Source organism: Oncorhynchus nerka, linkage group LG13 (assembly GCF_034236695.1).
Source record: "Oncorhynchus nerka isolate Pitt River linkage group LG13, Oner_Uvic_2.0, whole genome shotgun sequence".
NCBI classification, from domain to species: Eukaryota; Metazoa; Chordata; class Actinopteri; order Salmoniformes; family Salmonidae; genus Oncorhynchus; species Oncorhynchus nerka.
Window position 1 is genome coordinate 101,239,899 of NC_088408.1, and position 19,713 is coordinate 101,259,611.

Here is a 19,713-nt window from a genome sequence, read left to right on the forward strand (position 1 = left end):
AAGCATTTCTTATTTTGCTAGTGATCTGTGCCTCGACACAATCCTGTCTCGGAGCTCTACAGACAATGCCTTTCATCTCATGGCTTGGTTTCTGCTCTGACATGCACTGTCAACCGTGGGACCGTTATATAGACAGGTGTCTGCCTTTCCAAATAATGTTCAATCAATTGAATTCACCACAGGTGGACTCCAATCAAGTTGTAGAAACATCTCAAGGATGATCAATGGAAACAGGATGCACCTGAGCTCAATTTCAAGTCTCACAGCAAAGTAAATCAGCTATTTCTGTTTTTGATTTTTTTTTGCCAGTTTTTGCTTTGTCATTATGGGGTACTGTGATGTCATTATGGGGTATTGTGATGTCATTATGGGGTATTGTGATGTCATTATGGGGTACTGTGATGTCATTATGGGGTATTGTGTGTAGATTGATGAGGGGGGAAAAATGATTTAATCAATCTTATAAATAAGGCTGTAACGTAACAAAATGTGGAAAAAGTAGAGGGGTCTGAATGCTTTCGGGATGCACTGTGCTTCCATAAATGTATTCGACTCGCACCGGGGAACCTTCAGACGAGTCTTCTGAGGCCTGTGGCCATTCTAGAGCGAAACAACAGACATGTACGTTAGAGTCTCACCTTTACACAGAGGAGACGTTTCAACATCTCTCTTACTCTAAGCAATTGTATTAGTATAAAATAATATAATTCAAACCATTTTTTGGCAGTTCAGTGTTTTGTATTATTCATTTTATACAGTCTTTTTTTGGTGATCTTTAACAAGGGGTCCGATATTTCCAGCGTATATGAGACCCCGCTTCACCCTGTTTTGTCCTGGTGTAAACAAACCTCCATCTGTTTACCATAACAATCATAATACCACACAGAAAATCATCGGTTCTCCGGCAATTTGCAGCCTAAGTACCAGACAGTGTAAATAACGAGTTAGTCCACACACAGTCTCTAGCTAAACAAACAATTTGGCCCATATTTGTTTTCACAAGAAACCATGAAACCAACAGAAATGTTGAAAGGTTTTCCCTTCCACTTACATTTACATTTACATTTAAGTCATTTAGCAGACGCTCTTATCCAGAGCAGTGAGTCATTGAGTACTCCTGATGTCCCTGCGTGAGTCACTGAGTACTCCTGATTTCCCTGCGTGAGTCACTGAGTACTCCTGATATCCCTGTGTGAGTCACTGAGTACTCCTGATATCCCTGCGTGAGTCATTGAGTACTCCTGATATCCCTGCGTGAGTCACTGAGTACTCCTGATATCCCTGCCTGAGTCACTGAGTACTCCTGGTATCCCTGCGTGAGTCACTGAGTACTCCTGATATCCCTGTGTGAGTCACTGAGTACTCATGATATCCCTGCGTGAGTCACTGAGTACTCCTGATATCCCTGCGTGAGTCACTGAGTACTCCTGATATCCCTATGTGAGTCACTGAGTACTCCTGGTATCCCTGCGTGAGTCACTGAGTACTCCTGATATCCCTGCCTGAGTCACTGAGTACTCCTGATATCCCTGCGTGAGTCACTGAGTACTCCTGATATCCCTGCGTGAGTCACTGAGTACTCCTGATATCCCTGCGTGAGTCACTGAGTACTCCTGATATCCCTGCGTGAGTCACTGAGTACTCCTGATATCCCTGTGTGAGTCACTGAGTACTCCTGATATCCCTGCCTGAGTCTCTGAGTACTCCTGGTATCCCTGCGTGAGTCACTGAGTACTCCTGATATCCCTGCGTGAGTCACTGAGTACTCCTGATATCCCTGCGTGAGTCACTGAGTACTCCTGATATCCCTGTGTGAGTCACTGAGTACTCCTGATATCCCTGCGTGAGTCACTGAGTACTCCTGATATCCCTGCGTGAGTCATTGAGTACTCCTGATATCCCTGCGTGAGTCACTGAGTACTCCTGATATCCCTGTGTGAGTCACTGAGTACTCCTGATATCCCTGCGTGAGTCACTGAGTACTCCTGATATCCCTGCCTGAGTCACTGAGTACTCCTGGTATCCCAGCGTGAGTCCCTGAGTACTCCTGATATCCCTGCGTGAGTCACTGAGTACTCCTGATATCCCTGCGTGAGTCACTGAGTACTCCTGATATCCCTGCGTGAGTCACTGAGTACTCCTGATATCCCTGCGTGAGTCATTGAGTACTCCTGATATCCCTGCGTGAGTCACTGAGTACTCCTGATATCCCTGCGTGAGTCATTGAGTACTCCTGATATCCCTGCGTGAGTCACTGAGTACTCCTGATATCCCTGTGTGAGTCACTGAGTACTCCTGATATCCCTGCCTGAGTCACTGAGTACTCCTGATATCCCTGCCTGAGTCACTGAGTACTCCTGATATCCCTGCGTGAGTCACTGAGTACTCCTGATATCCCTGCGTGAGTCACTGAGTACTCCTGATATCCCTGCTTGAGTCACTGAGTACTCCTGATATCCCTGCGTGAGTCACTGAGTACTCCTGATATCCCTGCGTGAGTCATTGAGTACTCCTGATATCCCTGCGTGAGTCACTGAGTACTCCTGATATCCCTGCGTGAGTCACTGAGTACTCCTGGTATCCCTGCGTGAGTCATTGAGTACTCCTGATATCCCTGCGTGAGTCACTGAGTACTCCTGATATCCCTGCGTGAGTCACTGAGTACTCCTGATATCCCTGTGTGAGTCACTGAGTACTCCTGGTATCCCTGCGTGAGTCACTGAGTACTCCTGATATCCCTGCCTGAGTCACTGAGTACTCCTGATATCCCTGCGTGAGTCACTGAGTACTCCTGATATCCCTGCGTGAGTCACTGACTACTCCTGAAATCCCTGCGTGAGTCACTGAGTACTCCTGAAGTCCCTGTGTGAGTCACTGAGTACTCCTGATATCCCTGCGTGAGTCACTGAGTACTCCTGATATCCCTGCGTGAGTCACTGACTACTCCTGAAATCCCTGCGTGAGTCACTGAGTACTCCTGAAATCCCAGCGTGAGTCACTGAGTACTCCTGATATCCTTGCGTGAGTCACTGAGTACTCCTGATATCCCTGCGTGAGTCACTGAGTACTCCTGATATCCCTGCGTGAGTCACTGACTACTCCTGAAATCCCTGCGTGAGTCACTGAGTACTCCTGAAATCCCTGCGTGAGTCACTGAGTACTCCTGATATCCCTGCGTGAGTCACTGAGTACTCCTGATATCCCTGCGTGAGTCATTGAGTACTCCTGATATCCCAGCGTGAGTCACTGAGTACTCCTGATATCCCTGTGTGAGTCACTGAGTACTCCTGGTATCCCTGCGTGAGTCATTGAGTACTTCTGATATCCCAGCGTGAGTCACTGAGTACTCCTGATAACGTGATCCTGTCAAAGACCTTTTCCAATGGGGCACCGCCATGCTCCCATGTGGTCTAGGCTATATGATTCACGAAGTTACCAACGTTCAGCTCGCCTTTTCATTTTCTAACATAGTGATCACTTTTCCTAAACACGTGACCGTGGGTTCCACTCGGTCTCTAAATAAAACAACACACATTTACTGTAGGTGTCTTAATAACGTCCTGACAAGAATCAACTACTAACTCAAGGCAATTTGGGTCTGAACGTTCTCCGTCCGACTGATTTCCATTGGCCGGATGAGCTTACACCACCTACTTACCCGTCGTCGGTTTCCTCATTCAAAATGAATCAATCAACCATCACTGAATGGATTTTTTCTCGGGAGGAACGTTCTGTACACTGATCTTCATCCCTCAGGCCGACTAGCCAATTATATGCATGTTGCCTGTGGTGATACCCCCTGAGAGCTGTGGATACTGTTAGACTGGCACTAATAGTTGATACCCCCTGAGAGCTGTGGATACTGTTAGACTGACACTAATAGTTGATACCCCCTGAGAGCTGTGGATACTGTTAGACTGGCACTAATAGTTGATACCCCCTGAGAGCTGTGGATACTGTTAGACTGACACTAATAGTTGATACCCCCTAAGAGCTGTGGATCCTGTTAGACTGGCACTAATAGTTGATCACGTTCTGATTGGGATCATTGTTCCATTCCATGTCTTCTCTATCAATCTATCCAGTGCCCGACCTAAACAGGAAGTAATCTGTGCGCCGCAGAGGACTGCTACTCAGGGGGAACTCAGTACATGTACCAGCTGAGGTGATGACTGTGTATTTCCATTCACCTTCAGCAGCCGATTAGCAGCCCCGCGGCGGCAGGGAACAGGCTGATATAGCTAACAACCAACTCTTTTTAAACAATCTATTCATTTATGTATGTTTTACTCGCTCTGCTGCCCATCGCTGGCGGGGGAGGAAGAGAGGCTGATACTACATACCGAGGCCTGTGGTTTCATATTTTAGAGAGTGTTTGCTTTCTCAATGCTGACAACACAAGTAAACATACTTTCCTCCCTCCAAATATAGGTAAGGGAATTTGCTCGTTTCCCAAAAATACACAAATATCGAGCTAAGAATTTTACAGAATTTTTTTTGCAGAAACAAAATGCTGACATGATCCATTCTGAAGCAAACTATAGTAGCCTAGGTTTCAGTGGCGGTCAATGCCATTTAAGATGAGGGAGCATGATATATATATTTTTTTTTATGAACATGGCCTTGTTTCTATTACAGCATATTGGATGACTGTCATTCATATTTCAATCACCCAGCTTTGGGGAGACCTGAAAACATCTGTACAGCGACACTCCCCATCCAACCTGACACCCTCCCCAGTTGTCAATACTCTAGAACCCTCCCCTGTTGTCAATGCTCTAGAACCCTCCCCTGTTGTCAATACTCTAGAACCCTTCCCTGTTGTCAATATTCTAGAACCCTTCCCTGTTGTCAATACTCTAGAACCCTCCCCTGTTGTCAATACTCTAGAACCCTCCCCTGTTGTCAATACTCTAGAACCCTCCCCTGTTGTCAATACTCTAGAACCCTCCCCTGGTGTCAATACTCTAGATTCCTCCCCTGTTGTCAATACTCTAGAACCCTCCCCTGGTGTCAATACTCTAGAACCCTCCCCTGGTGTCAATACTCTAGAACCCTCCCCTGGTGTCAATACTCTAGAACCCTCCCCTGTTGTCAGTACTCTAGAACCCTCACCTGTTGTCAATACTCTAGAACCCTCCCCTGGTGTCAATACTCTAGATTCCTCCCCTGTTGTCAATACTCTAGAACCCTCCCCTGGTGTCAATACTCTAGAACCCTCCCCTGGTGTCAATACTCTAGAACCCTCCCCTGTTGTCAATACTCTAGAACCCTCCCCTGTTGTCAATACTCTAGAACCCTCCCCTGGTGTCAATACTCTAGATCCCTCCCCTGTTGTCAATACTCTAGAACCCTCCCCTGGTGTCAATACTCTAGAACCCTCCCCTGTTGTCAATACTCTAGAACCCTCCCCTGTTGTCAATACTCTAGAACCCTCCCCTGTTGTCAATACTCTAGAACCCTCACCTGTTGTCAATACTCTAGAACCTTCCCCTGCTGTCAATACTCTAGAACCCTCCACTGTTGTCAATACTTTAGAACCCTCACCTGTTGTCAATACTCTAGAACCTTCCCCTGCTGTCAATACCCTAGAACCCTCCCCTGTTGTCAATACTCTAGAACCCTCCCCTGTTGTCAATACTCTAGATCCCTCCACTTGCGAGGATAACAGCACTGAGCCTTTCTCTGTTGTTTTTCTTTTGAGATTGTAGAACACATTCGGATGGATCTTAGACCATTCCTCCATACAGGACCTTTCCAGATGCTTGGTATCATTTTTCGGGGCTTATGGACCATTCTCTTCAATTCAAATCCGAGGCTTTAGTCCAGAGACCGAGGGCCATTTCAAAATGTTGATATTGGGTTCAATTAACCGTTTCTTCTTTTGTTTTGATTATTGCTTGCGGTTATTGTCTCCACTTATTTTGAAGGCCTCGAGTACCAGCGTTGTCATATGACTATATAAATTGACACATTTTTGTTACCAGTGACCTACACATTCTGAGCAAAGAGGGAAGCATCTATCTAAGAGAATTTGTATGTGGTCATTTTTTTGGTCCTCGTTCATCATTTCATTGACTAACTGCAAGGCTCTGTTGTTAAAAGCGTGTCTGAAAGTTGATCAAGACTCTGTGATACAGTACGACGGGAGGAGATCAGGTGATTAATCCCTGTTTTACTGTTGTTTTCCTCCAGATCAACATGTTTATGGAAGGGTTCCATGATGCATTGCTGCTGTACGCCCTGGCGCTGCACGAAGCCATCAGGAACGGCCTCACCAAGAAGGACGGAGCAGAGATCACCTATCGCATGTGGAACAGAACATTTGAAGGTAAAAAACAAACCTCTGGTCCTTATTAAACCTCTGCCTTATCTCTGGTCCTTATTAAACCTCTCCTCCCCTCTGGTCCTTATTAAACCTCTGCCTTATCTCTGGTCATTATTAAACCTCTGCCTTATCTCTGGTCCTTATTAAACCTCTCCTCCCCTCTGGTCCTTATTAAACCTCTCCTCCCCTCTGGTCATTATTAAACCTCTGCCTTATCTCTGGTCCTTATTAAACCTCTGCCTTATCTCTGGTCCTTATTAAACCTCTGCCTTATCTCTGGTCCTTATTAAACCTCTGCCTTATCTCTGGTCCTTATTAAACCTCTGCCTTATCTCTGGTCCTTATTAAACCTCTGCCTTATCTCTGGTCCTTATTAAACCTCTGCCTTATCTCTGGTCCTTATTAAACCTCTGCCTTATCTCTGGTCCTTATTAAACCTATGCCTTATCTCTGGTCCTTATTAAACCTCTGCCTTATCTCTGGTCCTTATTAAACCTCTGCCTTATCTCTGGTCCTTATTAAACCTCTCCTCCCCGCTAGTCCTTATTAAACCTCTGCCTTATCTCTGGTCCTTATTAAACCTCTGCCTTATCTCTGGTCCTTATTAAACCTATGCCTTATCTCTGGTCCTTATTAAACCTCTGCCTTATCTCTGGTCCTTATTAAACCTCTCCTCCCCTCTGGTCCTTATTAAACCTCTGCCTTATCTCTGGTCCTTATTAAACCTATGCCTTATCTCTGGTCCTTATTAAACCTATGCCTTATCTCTGGTCCTTATTAAACCTCTCCTCCCCTCTGGTCCTTATTAAACCTCTCCTCCCCTCTGGTCCTTATTAAACCTCTGCCTTATCTCTGGTCCTTATTAAACCTCTGCCTTATCTCTGGTCCTTATTAAACCTCTCCTCCCCTCTGGTCCTTATTAAACCTCTCCTCCCCTCTGGTCCTTATTAAACCTCTGCCTTATCTCTGGTCCTTATTAAACCTATGCCTTATCTCTGGTCCTTATTAAACCTCTCCTCCCCTCTGGTCCTTATTAAACCTATGCCTTATCTCTGGTCCTTATTAAACCTATGCCTTATCTCTGGTCCTTATTAAACCTCTGCCTTATCTCTGGTCCTTATTAAACCTCTCCTCCCCTCTGGTCCTTATTAAACCTCTCCTCCCCTCTGGTCCTAATTAAACCTCTGCCTTATCTCTGGTCCTTATTAAACCTCTCCTCCCCTCTGGTCCTTATTAAACCTCTCCTCCCCTCTGGTCCTTATTAAACCTATGCCTTATCTCTGGTCCTTATTAAACCTCTGCCTTATCTCTGGTCCTTATTAAACCTCTCCTCCCCGCTAGTCCTTATTAAACCTCTCCTCCCCGCTAGTCCTTATTAAACCTCTCCCTTATCTCTGGTCCTTATTAAACCTCTCCCTTATCTCTGGTCCTTATTAAACCTCTGCCTTATCTCTGGTCCTTATTAAACCTATGCCTTATCTCTGGTCCTTATTAAACCTATGCCTTATCTCTGGTCCTTATTAAACCTATGCCTTATCTCTGGTCCTTATTAAACCTCTCCTCCCCTCTGGTCCTTATTAAACCTCTCCTCCCCTCTGGTCCTTATTAAACCTCTGCCTTATCTCTGGTCCTTATTAAACCTCTCCTCCCCTCTGGTCCTTATTAAACCTCTCCTCCCCTCTGGTCCTTATTAAACCTCTCCCTTATCTCTGGTCCTTATTAAACCTCTCCCTTATCTCTGGTCCTTATTAAACCTATGCCTTATCTCTGGTCCTTATTAAACCTCTCCTCCCCGCTAGTCCTTATTAAAACTCTCCCTTATCTCTTCCCCATTCTTATCCTCCCATCCTTATCATATTGGCCTCCCTCCAGAGCCTTAGCAGCCTGCATTCATCCTCTCTCTCGCTCTCTCTCTTTCTCAATTCAATTCAATTTAAGGGCTTTTTTGGCACGAGAAACATATTTTTTAAATGCCAAAGCAAGTGAAATAGATCATAAACAAAGTGAAATATAAATCAATATAAATACATCTCTTTCTCTCTCTCTCTCTCTCTCTCTCTCTCTCTCTCTCTCTCTCTCTCTCTCTCTCTCCTCTCGCTGTCTCATCATATGTCCTCTGAGGATGTTTTTTACTGAGGTGTGGATCATTTTCCAAAGACTGTAAGACTGTTGGAATGTGATCTGAATTTTAGATCTAAGAACGGAGCTCAGATTCCGTCTCCTTCAGTTGTCCTGGCTCCCAGCTGAACCAATCATCACCCTTAATTAGGCCAATGTTGTCAACCCGAGTTGAGCCTCTGGCATCCTCCACTCATTTTTAATGGCTGTAGAATGAACATTTAGAGCATTATTGATATCACTATCAATTACACAAGGCTTTGGCGTGCAACACAGCTAGCTCAGCGCAGTGCAGCTTTGTCCTGAGCTGTTAACCAGAAGGATTTCCTTTAGCTTGTAGAGGATGTTAAAAGACACCACAGACAGTGCACTGCTTACGGCAGTACGAAGGGCTTACAGCAGTATGAAGGGCTTACAGCAGTATGAAGGGCTTACAGCAGTATGAAGGGCTTACAGCAGTATGAAGGGCTTATAGCAGTATGAAGGGCTTACAGCAGTATGAAGGGTTTATAGCAGTATGAAGGGCTTACGGCAGTACCAAGGGCTTACAGCAGTATGAAGGGCTTACAGCAGTATGAAGGGCTTACGGCAGTATGAAGGGCTTATAGCAGTATGAAGGGCTTACGGCAGTACCAAGGGCTTACAGCAGTATGAAGGGCTTACAGCAGTATGAAGGGCTTACAGCAGTATGAAGGGCTTATAGCAGTATGAAGGGCTTACGGCAGTATGAAGGGCTTACAGCAGTATGAAGGGCTTACAGCAGTATGAAGGGCTTATAGCAGTATGAAGGGCTTACGGCAGTACCAAGGGCTTACAGCAGTATGAAGGGCTTACAGCAGTATGAAGGGCTTACGGCAGTATGAAGGGCTTACGGCAGTATGAAGGGCTTACGGCAGTATGAAGGGCTTACAGCAGTATGAAGGGTTTATAGCAGTATGAAGGGCTTACAGCAGTATGAAGGGCTTACGGCAGTATGAAGGGCTTACGGCAGTATGAAGGGCTTATGGCAGTATGAAGGGCTTACAGCAGTATGAAGGGTTTACGGCAGTATGAAGGGCTTATAGCAGTATGAAGGGCTTACAGCAGTATGAAGGGCTTACAGCAGTATGAAGGGCTTATAGCAGTATGAAGGGCTTACAGCAGTATGAAGGGCTTACAGCAGTATGAAGGGCTTATAGCAGTATGAAGGGCTTACGGCAGTACCAAGGGCTTAGGCAGTATGAAGGGCTTACAGCAGTATGAAGGGCTTACAGCAGTATGAAGGGCTTATAGCAGTATGAAGGGTATGAGGGCTTACAGCAATGAAGGCTTAGCAGTATGAAGGGTTTACAGCAGTATGAAGGGCTTACGGCAGTATGAAGGGCTTACGGCAGTATGAAGGGCTTACGGCAGTAGCTTATGAAGGGCTTATAGCAGTATGAAGGGTTTACAGCAGTATGAAGGGCTTACAGCAGTATGAAGGGCTTACAGCAGTATGAAGGGCTTACGGCAGTATGAAGGGCTTACAGCAGTATGAAGGGCTTACAGCAGTATGAAGGGCTTATAGCAGTATGAAGGGCTTACAGCAGTATGAAGGGCTTACAGCAGTATGAAGGGCTTACGGCAGTATGAAGGGCTTACAGCAGTATGAAGGGTTTATAGCAGTATGAAGGGCTTACAGCAGTATGAAGGGCTTACGGCAGTATGAAGGGCTTACGGCAGTATGAAGGGCTTACAACAGTATGAAGGGCTTACAGCAGTATGAAGGGTTTATAGCAGTATGAAGGGTTTACAGCAGTATGAAGGGCTTACAGCAGTATGAAGGGCTTATAGCAGTATGAAGGGTTTACGGCAGTATGAAGGGCTTACGGCAGTATGAAGGGCTTACGGCAGTATGAAGGGCTTACAGCAGTATGAAGGGCTTACAGCAGTATGAAGGGCTTACGGCAGTATGAAGGGTTTACGGCAGTATGAAGGGCTTACAGCAGTATGAAGGGTTTACGGCATTATGAAGGGCTTACAGCAGTATGAAGGGCTTACAGCAGTATGAAGGGCTTACAGCAGTATGAAGGGCGTATGGCAGTATGAAGGGCTTACGGCAGTACCAAGGGCTTACATCAGTATGAAGGGCTTACAGCAGTATGAAGGGCTTACAGCAGTATGAAGGGCTTACAGCAGTATGAAGGGCTTATAGCAGTATGAAGGGCTTACAGCAGTATGAAGGGCTTATAGCAGTATGATGGGCTTACAGCAGTATGAAGGGCTTACAGCAGTATGAAGGGCTTACAGCAGTATGAAGGGCTTACAGCAGTATGAAGGGCTTATAGCAGTATGAAGGGCTTACAGCAGTATGAAGGGCTTATAGCAGTATGATGGGCTTACAGCAGTATGAAGGGCTTACAGCAGTATGAAGGGCTTACAGCAGTATGAAGGGCTTACAGCAGTATGAAGGGTTTACAGCAGTATGAAGGGTTTATAGCAGTATGAAGGGCTTACAGCAGTATGAAGGGCTTACAACAGTATGAAGGGCTTACAGCAGTATGAAGGGCTTACAGCAGAATGTATAATTACATGTTAGTCATTTAGAAGACGCTCTTATCCAGAGAGATTTACATCTTAATTTGTCTTAAAGTAGCTAGGTGGGACAACCACATATCGCAGGCATAGAAACTACATTTATCCTCAATAACATAGCTAGAATAACAGTCCGAGCTAGAAGGTGGGGGAGTGTCAGGAGACCTGAGGGGATAGAACAACGTGCGTAGCGGGGAACCCAGCAAACAGCGAGTTGCAGTAGTCCAGACGGAGATGACTAGTGCCTGGATTAGGACCTGTGCATCTTCCTGTGTGAGGTAGGGTCGTACTCTACAGATGTTGTAGAGCTTGAACCTCTGCAGGAGCGGGTCACTGCTTTGATGTTGTCCAGCATCATGCCAAGGTTCTTTGACGGGACGACACTGTGGAATTGTCAACCATGATGGCGAGGTCTTTGAGTGGGCAGTCCTTCCCCTGGGAGGAAGAGCAGCTCCGTCTTGTCCAGGTTGAGCTTGAGGTGGTTAACGACATCCAAGTTGAGATATCTGCCAGGAACGCAGAGATGCATGTCGCCACCTGGGTGTCAGATTGAAGTAAGGAGAAAAATAGTGAGAAAAATAGAGGTCCATCCTCATAGCAGTGATAGGAGAGACCATGTGAGGATATAACAGAGCTGAGTGACTTGGTCTATAGAGAGAAGAGGAGAGGTCCATCCTCATAGCGGCGATAGGAGAGACCATGTGAGGATATGACAGAGCTGAGTGACTTGGTGTAGAGAGAGAAGAGGAGAGGTCCATCCACATAGCAATGATAGGAGAGACCATGTGAGGATATGACAGAGCTGAGTGACTTGTCTATAGAGAGGAGAGGAGAGGTCCATCCTCATAGCAGTGATAGGAGAGACCATGTGAGGATATGACAGAGCTGAGTGACTTAGTTTATAGAGAAAGATGACAGGACCTAGAACTGATCCCTGGGGGACACCAGTAGTGAGAGTACGTGGTGCAGAACCAGATCCTCTCCACCTCACCTGGTAGGAGCGGACTGCCAGGTAGGATGCAATCCAAGACTGAGACGCCCAGCCCTGAGAGAGTGGAGAGGAGGATCTGATAGAGACTGAGACGCCCAGCCCTGAGAGGGTGGAGAGGAGGATCTGATAGAGCCTGAGACTCCCAGCCCTGAGAGAGTGGAGAGGAGGATCTGATAGAGACTGAGACGCCCAGCCCTGAGAGGGTGGAGAGGAGGATCTGATAGAAGCCTGAGACGCCCAGCCCTCAGAGGGTGGAGGGGAGGATCTGATAGAACCTGAGACGCCCAGCCCTGAGAGGGTGGAGAGGAGGATCTGATAGAGACTGAGACGCCCAGCCCTGAGAGGGTGGAGAGGAGGATCTGAGAGGGTGGAGGGTGAAGGGGAGGATCTGATAGAACCTGAGACGCCCAGCCCTGAGAGGGTGGAGAGGAGGATCTGATAGAGCCTGAGACGCCCAGCCCTGAGAGGGTGGAGAGGAGGATCTGATGGTTCATGGATGAGTTGATGAGGGAAGTGAGGAATGGAAGAAGATCTCCAGAGCTGTAGAAGGGACGAGGGGGATGGAGTTGAGCGAACAGGTTGTCGGGCCTCACTACTCATAAGGATTTAATCTGGAGAGAGAGGGGAGAAAGATGTTAAGGCATAGGGTAGTTCTGTGTGAGTGGGACCAGTGGACTCAATAGGCTGAGTGAATGAGTGGTACCAATGGACTCAATAGGCTGAGTGAATGAGTGGGACCAGTGGACTCAATAGGCTGAGTGAATGAGTGGGACCAGTGGACTCAATAGGCTGAGTGAATGAGTGAGACCAGTGGACTCAATAGGCTGAGTGAATGAGGGGGACCAGTGGACTCAATAGGCTGAGTGAATGAGGGGGACCAGTGGACTCAATAGGCTGAGTGAATGAGGGGGACCAGTGGACTCAATAGGCTGAGTGAATTCGTAGCGGATGTCGTCAACCTTTTTTTCAAAGTGGTTGACAAAGTTGTCCTCAGAGAGGGAGGAGGAAGGAGGGGGAGGAGGATTAAGCAGGGAGGAGAAGGTGGAAAAGAGTTTCCTAGGTTTAGAGGCAGAAGCTTGATTTTTAGAGTGATAGAAAGAGGCGTTAACAGCAGATACAGAGGAAGAGGAGGGAGTGAAATGATGAAAAGGCCTCCGGAAATGTATTTTCCCTCCATTATCGCTCAGCTGCCCGCAGCCCTATTCTGTAAGCTCGTAATGACCTCACTGTACTAATTGCTAATTGCTGATTGCCTAGCATAGGTGGCGAACACACCTCCCTCTACTAATTGCTAATTGCCTAGCATAGGTGGAGAGCACACCTCCCTCTACTAATTGCTGATTGCCTAGCATAGGTGGAGAGCACACCTCCCTCTACTAATTGCTAATTGCCTAGCATAGGTGGAGAACACACCTCCCTCTACTAATTGCTGATTGCCTATGAGAGTGAAACAAATCACAAATGGCCCTCCCTTTTGATCCTGGTTCCTTTGATCCTGGTTGATGTGTCAACAACTATCTGCAAGTTATGAGCAGGCAGCAGTTCACCCACCAAGTAGACTGCTACAGACCCCTGTCCATTCACCACTACAGACCCCTGTCTATTCACCACTACAGACCCCTGTCCATTCACCACTACAGACCCCTGTCCATTCACCACTACAGACCCCTGTCCATTCACCACTACAGACCCCTGTCCATTCACCACTACAGACCCCTGTCTATTCACCACTACAGACCCCTGTCCATTCACCACTACAGACCCCTGTCCATTCACCACTACAGACCCCTACAGACTACAGACCCCTGTCCATTCACCACTACAGACCCCTGTCCATTCACCACTACAGACCCCTGTCCATTCACCACTACAGACCCCTGTCTATTCACCACTACAGACCCCTGTCCATTCACCACTACAGACCCCTGTCTATTCACCACTACAGACCCCTGTCTATTCACCACTACAGACCCCTGTCCATTCACCACTACAGACCCCTGTCTATTCACCACTACAGACCCCTGTCTATTCACCACTACAGACCCCTGTCCATTCACCACTACAGACCCCTGTCCATTCACCACTACAGACCCCTGTCCATTCACCACTACAGACCCCTGTCTATTCACCACTACAGACCCCTGTCTATTCACCACTACAGACCCCTGTCTATTCACCACTACAGACCCCTGTCTATTCACCACTACAGACCCCTGTCTATTCACCACTACAGACCCCTGTCCATTCACCACTACAGACCCCTGTCCATTCACCACTACAGACCCCTGTCTATTCACCATACGTCCTCTGTACATCCAACAAACAGTATGGTGACAGACTCCAGTTGCAAAATAATGTCCTCCAGATAACTCCAGTTAAAGTCTTAAAGGAATGAGGCAGAGTCAACACGGAGAACAAGACCTTTCATCTGCTGTGATTAGAGTCCCCGTTACAGAACGGATGCCCCCTCTCGCCAAACTGGTTAAAAAGCCAATGCATTGCCAGCTCTCAACGTGAAGTAACAATGTTTTGTTCAGCGGGAATCGTCAAGAACAGGGTCATATTTTCTTGTTAAAATAAATAATATGTTAAAAATGCCAACAATTTTTGGAAAACACAGCCGTAGGGATGAAATTACAATTCTTGGAGGGCCTGCCAACACAAACGGCGGGAGGAGAGATGGGATTTCCTGTTATATTGGCCGGTGCTGGAATTTCTCCACTCCGCTCTCTGTTCTCTGTTTTCCTTGGAATGTTGGGCTCTTGTAGCTAATTAATTCTGCCATTCTTTACATGCCGCTGGTCCTCTGGTCGCTGGGCAGGCATCGCAGGCCAGGTGTCTATGGACTCCAATGGGGACAGATACGGAGACTTCTCTGTGATGAGCATGACCAACACCGAGGCAGGCACCTATGAGGTAAGAACAAAAAACCTAACACCAACCCTCCTACATCAGGGCCCTTATTCGGTAAGCATCTGAGAGTGGTGTCCACATCGACGGGACAGTCGTGGAGAGGGTAGTAAGTTTTAAGTTCATCGGCGTACACATCACGGACAAACTCAATTGGTCCACCCACACAGACAGCGTCGTGAAGAAGGCGCAGCAGCGCCTCTTTAACCTCAGGAGGCTGAAGAAATTTGGCTCGTCACCAAAAGCACTCACAAACTTCTACAGATGCACAATGGAGAGCATCCTGTCGGGCTGTATCACCGCCTGGTACGGCAACTGCTCCGCCCACAACCGTAAGGCTCTCCAGAGGGTAGTGAGGTCTGCACAACGCATCACCGGGGGCAAACTACCTGCCCTCCAGGACACCTACACCACCCGATGTCACAGGAAGGCCATAAAGATCATCAAAGACAACAACCACCCGAGCCACTGCCTGTTCACCCCGCTATCATCCAGAAGGCGAGGTCAGTACAGGTGCATCAAAGCTGGGACAGAGAGATTGAAAAACAGCTTCTATCTCAAGGCCATCAGACTGTTAAACAGCCACCACTAACATTGATTGAGTGGCTGCTGCCAACACACTGACTCAACTCCAGCCACTTTAATAATGGGAATTGATGGAAATTGATGTAAAAAATTTATCACTAGCCACTTTAAACAATGCCACTTAATATAATGTTTACATACCCTACATTACTCATCTCATATGTATATGTATATAATGTACTCTATACCATCTACTGCATCTTGCCATCTTTATGTAATACATGTATCACTAGCCACTTTAAACTATGCCACTTTTATGTTTACATACCCTACATTACTCATCTCATACAGTATGTACTATATATACTGTACTCTATACCATCTACTGCATCTTGCCTATGCCGTTCTGTACCATCACTCATTCATATATCTTTATGTACATATTCTTTATCCCTTTACACTTGTGTGTATAAGGTAGTAGTTGTGGAATTGTTAGGTTAGATTACTCGTTGGTTATCACTGCATTGTCGGAACTAGAAGCACAAGCATTTCGCTACACTCGCATTAACATCTGCTGACCATGTGTATGTGACAAATAAAATGTGATTTGATTTGTTCTAGGATCAGGTCACAAAGAGTCTCGGTAGGAGTGGTGATCTAGGATCAGGTCATAAAGAGTCTCAGTAGGAGTGGTGATCTAGGATCAGGTCATAAAGAGTCTCAGTAGGAGTATTGATCTAGGATCAGGTCATAGAGTCTCAGTAGGAGTATTGATCTAGGATCAGGTCATAGAGTCTCAGTAGGAGTGGTGATCTAGGATCAGGTCATAAAGAGTCTCAGTAGGAGTGGTGTTCTAGGATCAGGTCATAAAGAGTCTCAGTAGGAGTATTGATCTAGGATCAGGTCATAGAGTCTCAGTAGGAGTATTGATCTAGGATCAGGTCATAGAGTCTCAGTAGGAGTATTGATCTAGGATCAGGTCATAGAGTCTCAGTAGGAGTGGTGATCTAGGATCAGGTCATAAAGAGTCTCAGTAGGAGTGGTGTTCTAGGATCAGGTCATAAAGAGTCTCAGTAGGAGTATTGATCTAGGATCAGGTCATAGAGTCTCAGTAGGAGTATTGATCTAGGATCAGGTCATAGAGTCTCAGTAGGAGTATTGATCTAGGATCAGGTCATAGAGTCTCAGTAGGAGTGTCTACGCCTATGATGTGGGAAGAAAACCTTCCACTGCAGATAACATCCTAATCCTGTAACCTCTAGCATCGCTAGTGATCAGGTGTTTTTTTTTAGATGGCACAAATGGGTGTCCCATATAAATGGTACAGAATGCCAATCGGCTGTTCAAATGCTAAATGACGTTCGTAAAGGACTGTACAGCTTCCATAGAATGCTATCTGGCTTGTCAAATGCCCCCTTCTCCTCCTAGTTGTCCTTTTCTAGTACAACTTCTCAATATGTGGGCCCTATTTGAGATTGACGGCAGATGTTTCCCTTGTGTTTGTTCTTGGTGTGTAACTACCATGGTGCGTGTGTTTCTCAGACGGTGTGTAACTACTATGGTGTGAAGGAGAGTTTCCAGATGCTTCCGGGGTTCAAGCCTGACCACTTCACCCTGAGAGGACTACACAGAGTCTCCCACGCAGACCTGCCAGACAAATCATGTAAATTATCTCTAATGATCTGTAATATATCTGTTATATCTGTCTGTCTGTCTGCACCACACACCAACAAACACAACTCCTCCCTCTGCCTCTGTAGTAGGTTACTGTAGTAACCCAGGTGGGTATACTGTAGTACTGTATTAACCCAGGTGGATATACTGTAGTACTGTAGTAACCCAGGTGGATATACTGTAGTACTGTAGTAACCCAGGTGGATATACTGTAGTACTGTAGTAACCCAGGTGGATATACTGTAGTAACCCAGGTGGATATACTGTAGTAACCCAGGTGGATATACTGTAGTAACCCAGGTGGATATACTGTAGTAACCCAGGTGGATATACTGTAGTAACCCAGGTGGATATACTGTAGTAACCCAGGTGGATATACTGTAGTACTGTAGTAACCCAGGTGGATATACTGTAGTACTGTAGTAACCCAGGTGGATATACTGTAGTACTGTAGTAACCCAGGTGGGTATACTGTAGTAACCCAGGTGGATATACTGTAGTACTGTATTAACCCAGGTGGATACACTGTAGTACTGTAGTAACCCAGGTGGATATACTGTAGTACTGTAGTAACCCAGGTGGGTATACTGTAGTAACCCAGGTGGATATACTGTAGTACTGTATTAACCCAGGTGGATATACTGTAGTACTGTAGTAACCCAGGTGGATATACTGTAGTACTGTAGTAACCCAGGTGGATATACTGTAGTACTGTAGTAACCCAGGTGGATATACTGTAGTACTGTAGTAACCCAGGTGGATATACTGTAGTAAGCCAGGTGGATATAACCCAGGTGGATATACTGTAGTAACCCAGGTGGATATACTGTAGTAACCCAGGTGGATATACTGTAGTAACCCAGGTGGATATACTGTAGTAACCCAGGTGGATATACTGTAGTACTGTAGTAATCCAGGTGGATATACTGTGGATATACTGTAGTACTGTAGTAATCCAGGTGGATATACTGTAGTACAGGTGGATATACTGTGTACTGTAGTAACCCAGGTGGATATACTAGTACTGTAGTAACCCAGGTGGATATACTGTAGTACTGTAGTAACCCAGGTGGATATACTGTAGTACTGTAGTAACTGTAGTATACCAGGTGGATATACTGTAGTAACCCAGGTGGATATACTGTAGTAACCCAGGTGGATATACTGTAGTACTGTAGTAACCCAGGTGGATATACTGTAGTAACCCAGGTGGATATACTGTAGTGTAGTATTACTGTAGTAACCCAGGTGGATATACTGTAGTACTGTAGTAACCCAGGTGGATATACTGTAGTACTGTAGTAACCCAGGTGGATATACTGTAGTACTGTAGTAACCCAGGTGGATATACTGTAGTACTGTAGTAACCCAGGTGGATATACTGTAGTACTGTAGTAACCCAGGTGGATATGGATATACTGTAGTAACCCAGGTGGATATACTGTAGTACTGTAGTAACCCAGGTGGATATAATGTAGTACTGTAGTAACCCAGGTGGATATACTGTAGTACTGTAGTAACCCAGGTGGATATACTGTAGTACTGTAGTAACCCAGGTGGATATGCTGTAGTACTGTAGTAACAGGTGGATATACTGTAGTAACCCAGGTGGATATACTGTAGTACTGTAGTAACCCAGGTGGATATACTGTAGTACTGTAGTAACCCAGGTGGATATACTGTAGTACTGTAGTAACCCAGGTGGATATACTGTAGTAACCCAGGTGGATATACTGTAGTACTGTAGTAACCCAGGTGGATATACTGTAGTACTGTAGTAACCCAGGTGGATATACTGTAGTACTGTAGTAACCCAGGTGGATATACTGTAGTACTGTAGTAACCCAGGGTGGATATACTGTAGTACTGTAGTAACCCAGGTGGATAGTACTGTAGTAACCCAGGTGGATATACTGTAGTACTGTAGTAACCAGGTGGATATACTGTGGAGTACTGTAGTAACCCAGGTGGATATACTGTAGTACTGTAGTAACCCAGGTGGATATATAGTACTGTAGTAACCCAGGTGGATACACTGTAGTACTGTAGTAACCCAGGTGGATATACTGTAGTACTGTAGTAACCCAGGTGGATATACTGTAGTACTGTATTAACCCAGGTGGATATACTGTAGTAACCCAGGTGGATATACTGTAGTACTGTAGTAACCCAGGTGGATATACTGTAGTACTGTAGTAACCCAGGTGGATATACTGTAGTACTGTAGTAACCCAGGTGGATATACTGTAGTACTGTAGTAACCCAGGTGGATATACTGTAGTACTGTAGTAACCCAGGTGGATATACTGTAGTACTGTAGTAACCCAGGTGGATATACTGTAGTAACCCAGGTGGATATACTGTAGTACTGTAATAACCCAGGTGGATATACTGTAGTGTAGTAACCCAGGTGGATATACTGTAGTACTGTACAGGTGGATATAGTAACCCAGGTGGATATAGTGTAGTACTGTAGTAACCCAGGTGGATATACTGTAGTAACCCAGGTGGATATACTGTAGTAACCCAGGTGGATATACTGTAGTACTGTAGTAACCCAGGTGGATATACTGTAGTACTGTAGTAACCCAGGTGGATATACTGTAGTACTGTA

At 45.9% G+C, this 19,713-nt stretch overlaps 1 protein-coding gene across 1 annotated transcript in view; it reads left to right on the top strand.

Moving 5' to 3' along the window:
* LOC115126790 (atrial natriuretic peptide receptor 3-like) overlaps positions 1 to 19,713 on the top strand; it is a 116,772-nt gene that overhangs the window by 74,614 nt on the left and 22,445 nt on the right. Inside the window, exons 4-6 of the mRNA XM_065026921.1 lie at positions 6,196 to 6,331; positions 14,812 to 14,906; positions 16,968 to 17,088. Of these exons, the coding sequence (XP_064882993.1) occupies positions 6,196 to 6,331; positions 14,812 to 14,906; positions 16,968 to 17,088 (352 nt within the window). The remainder of the gene's footprint in view (positions 1 to 6,195; positions 6,332 to 14,811; positions 14,907 to 16,967; positions 17,089 to 19,713) is intronic.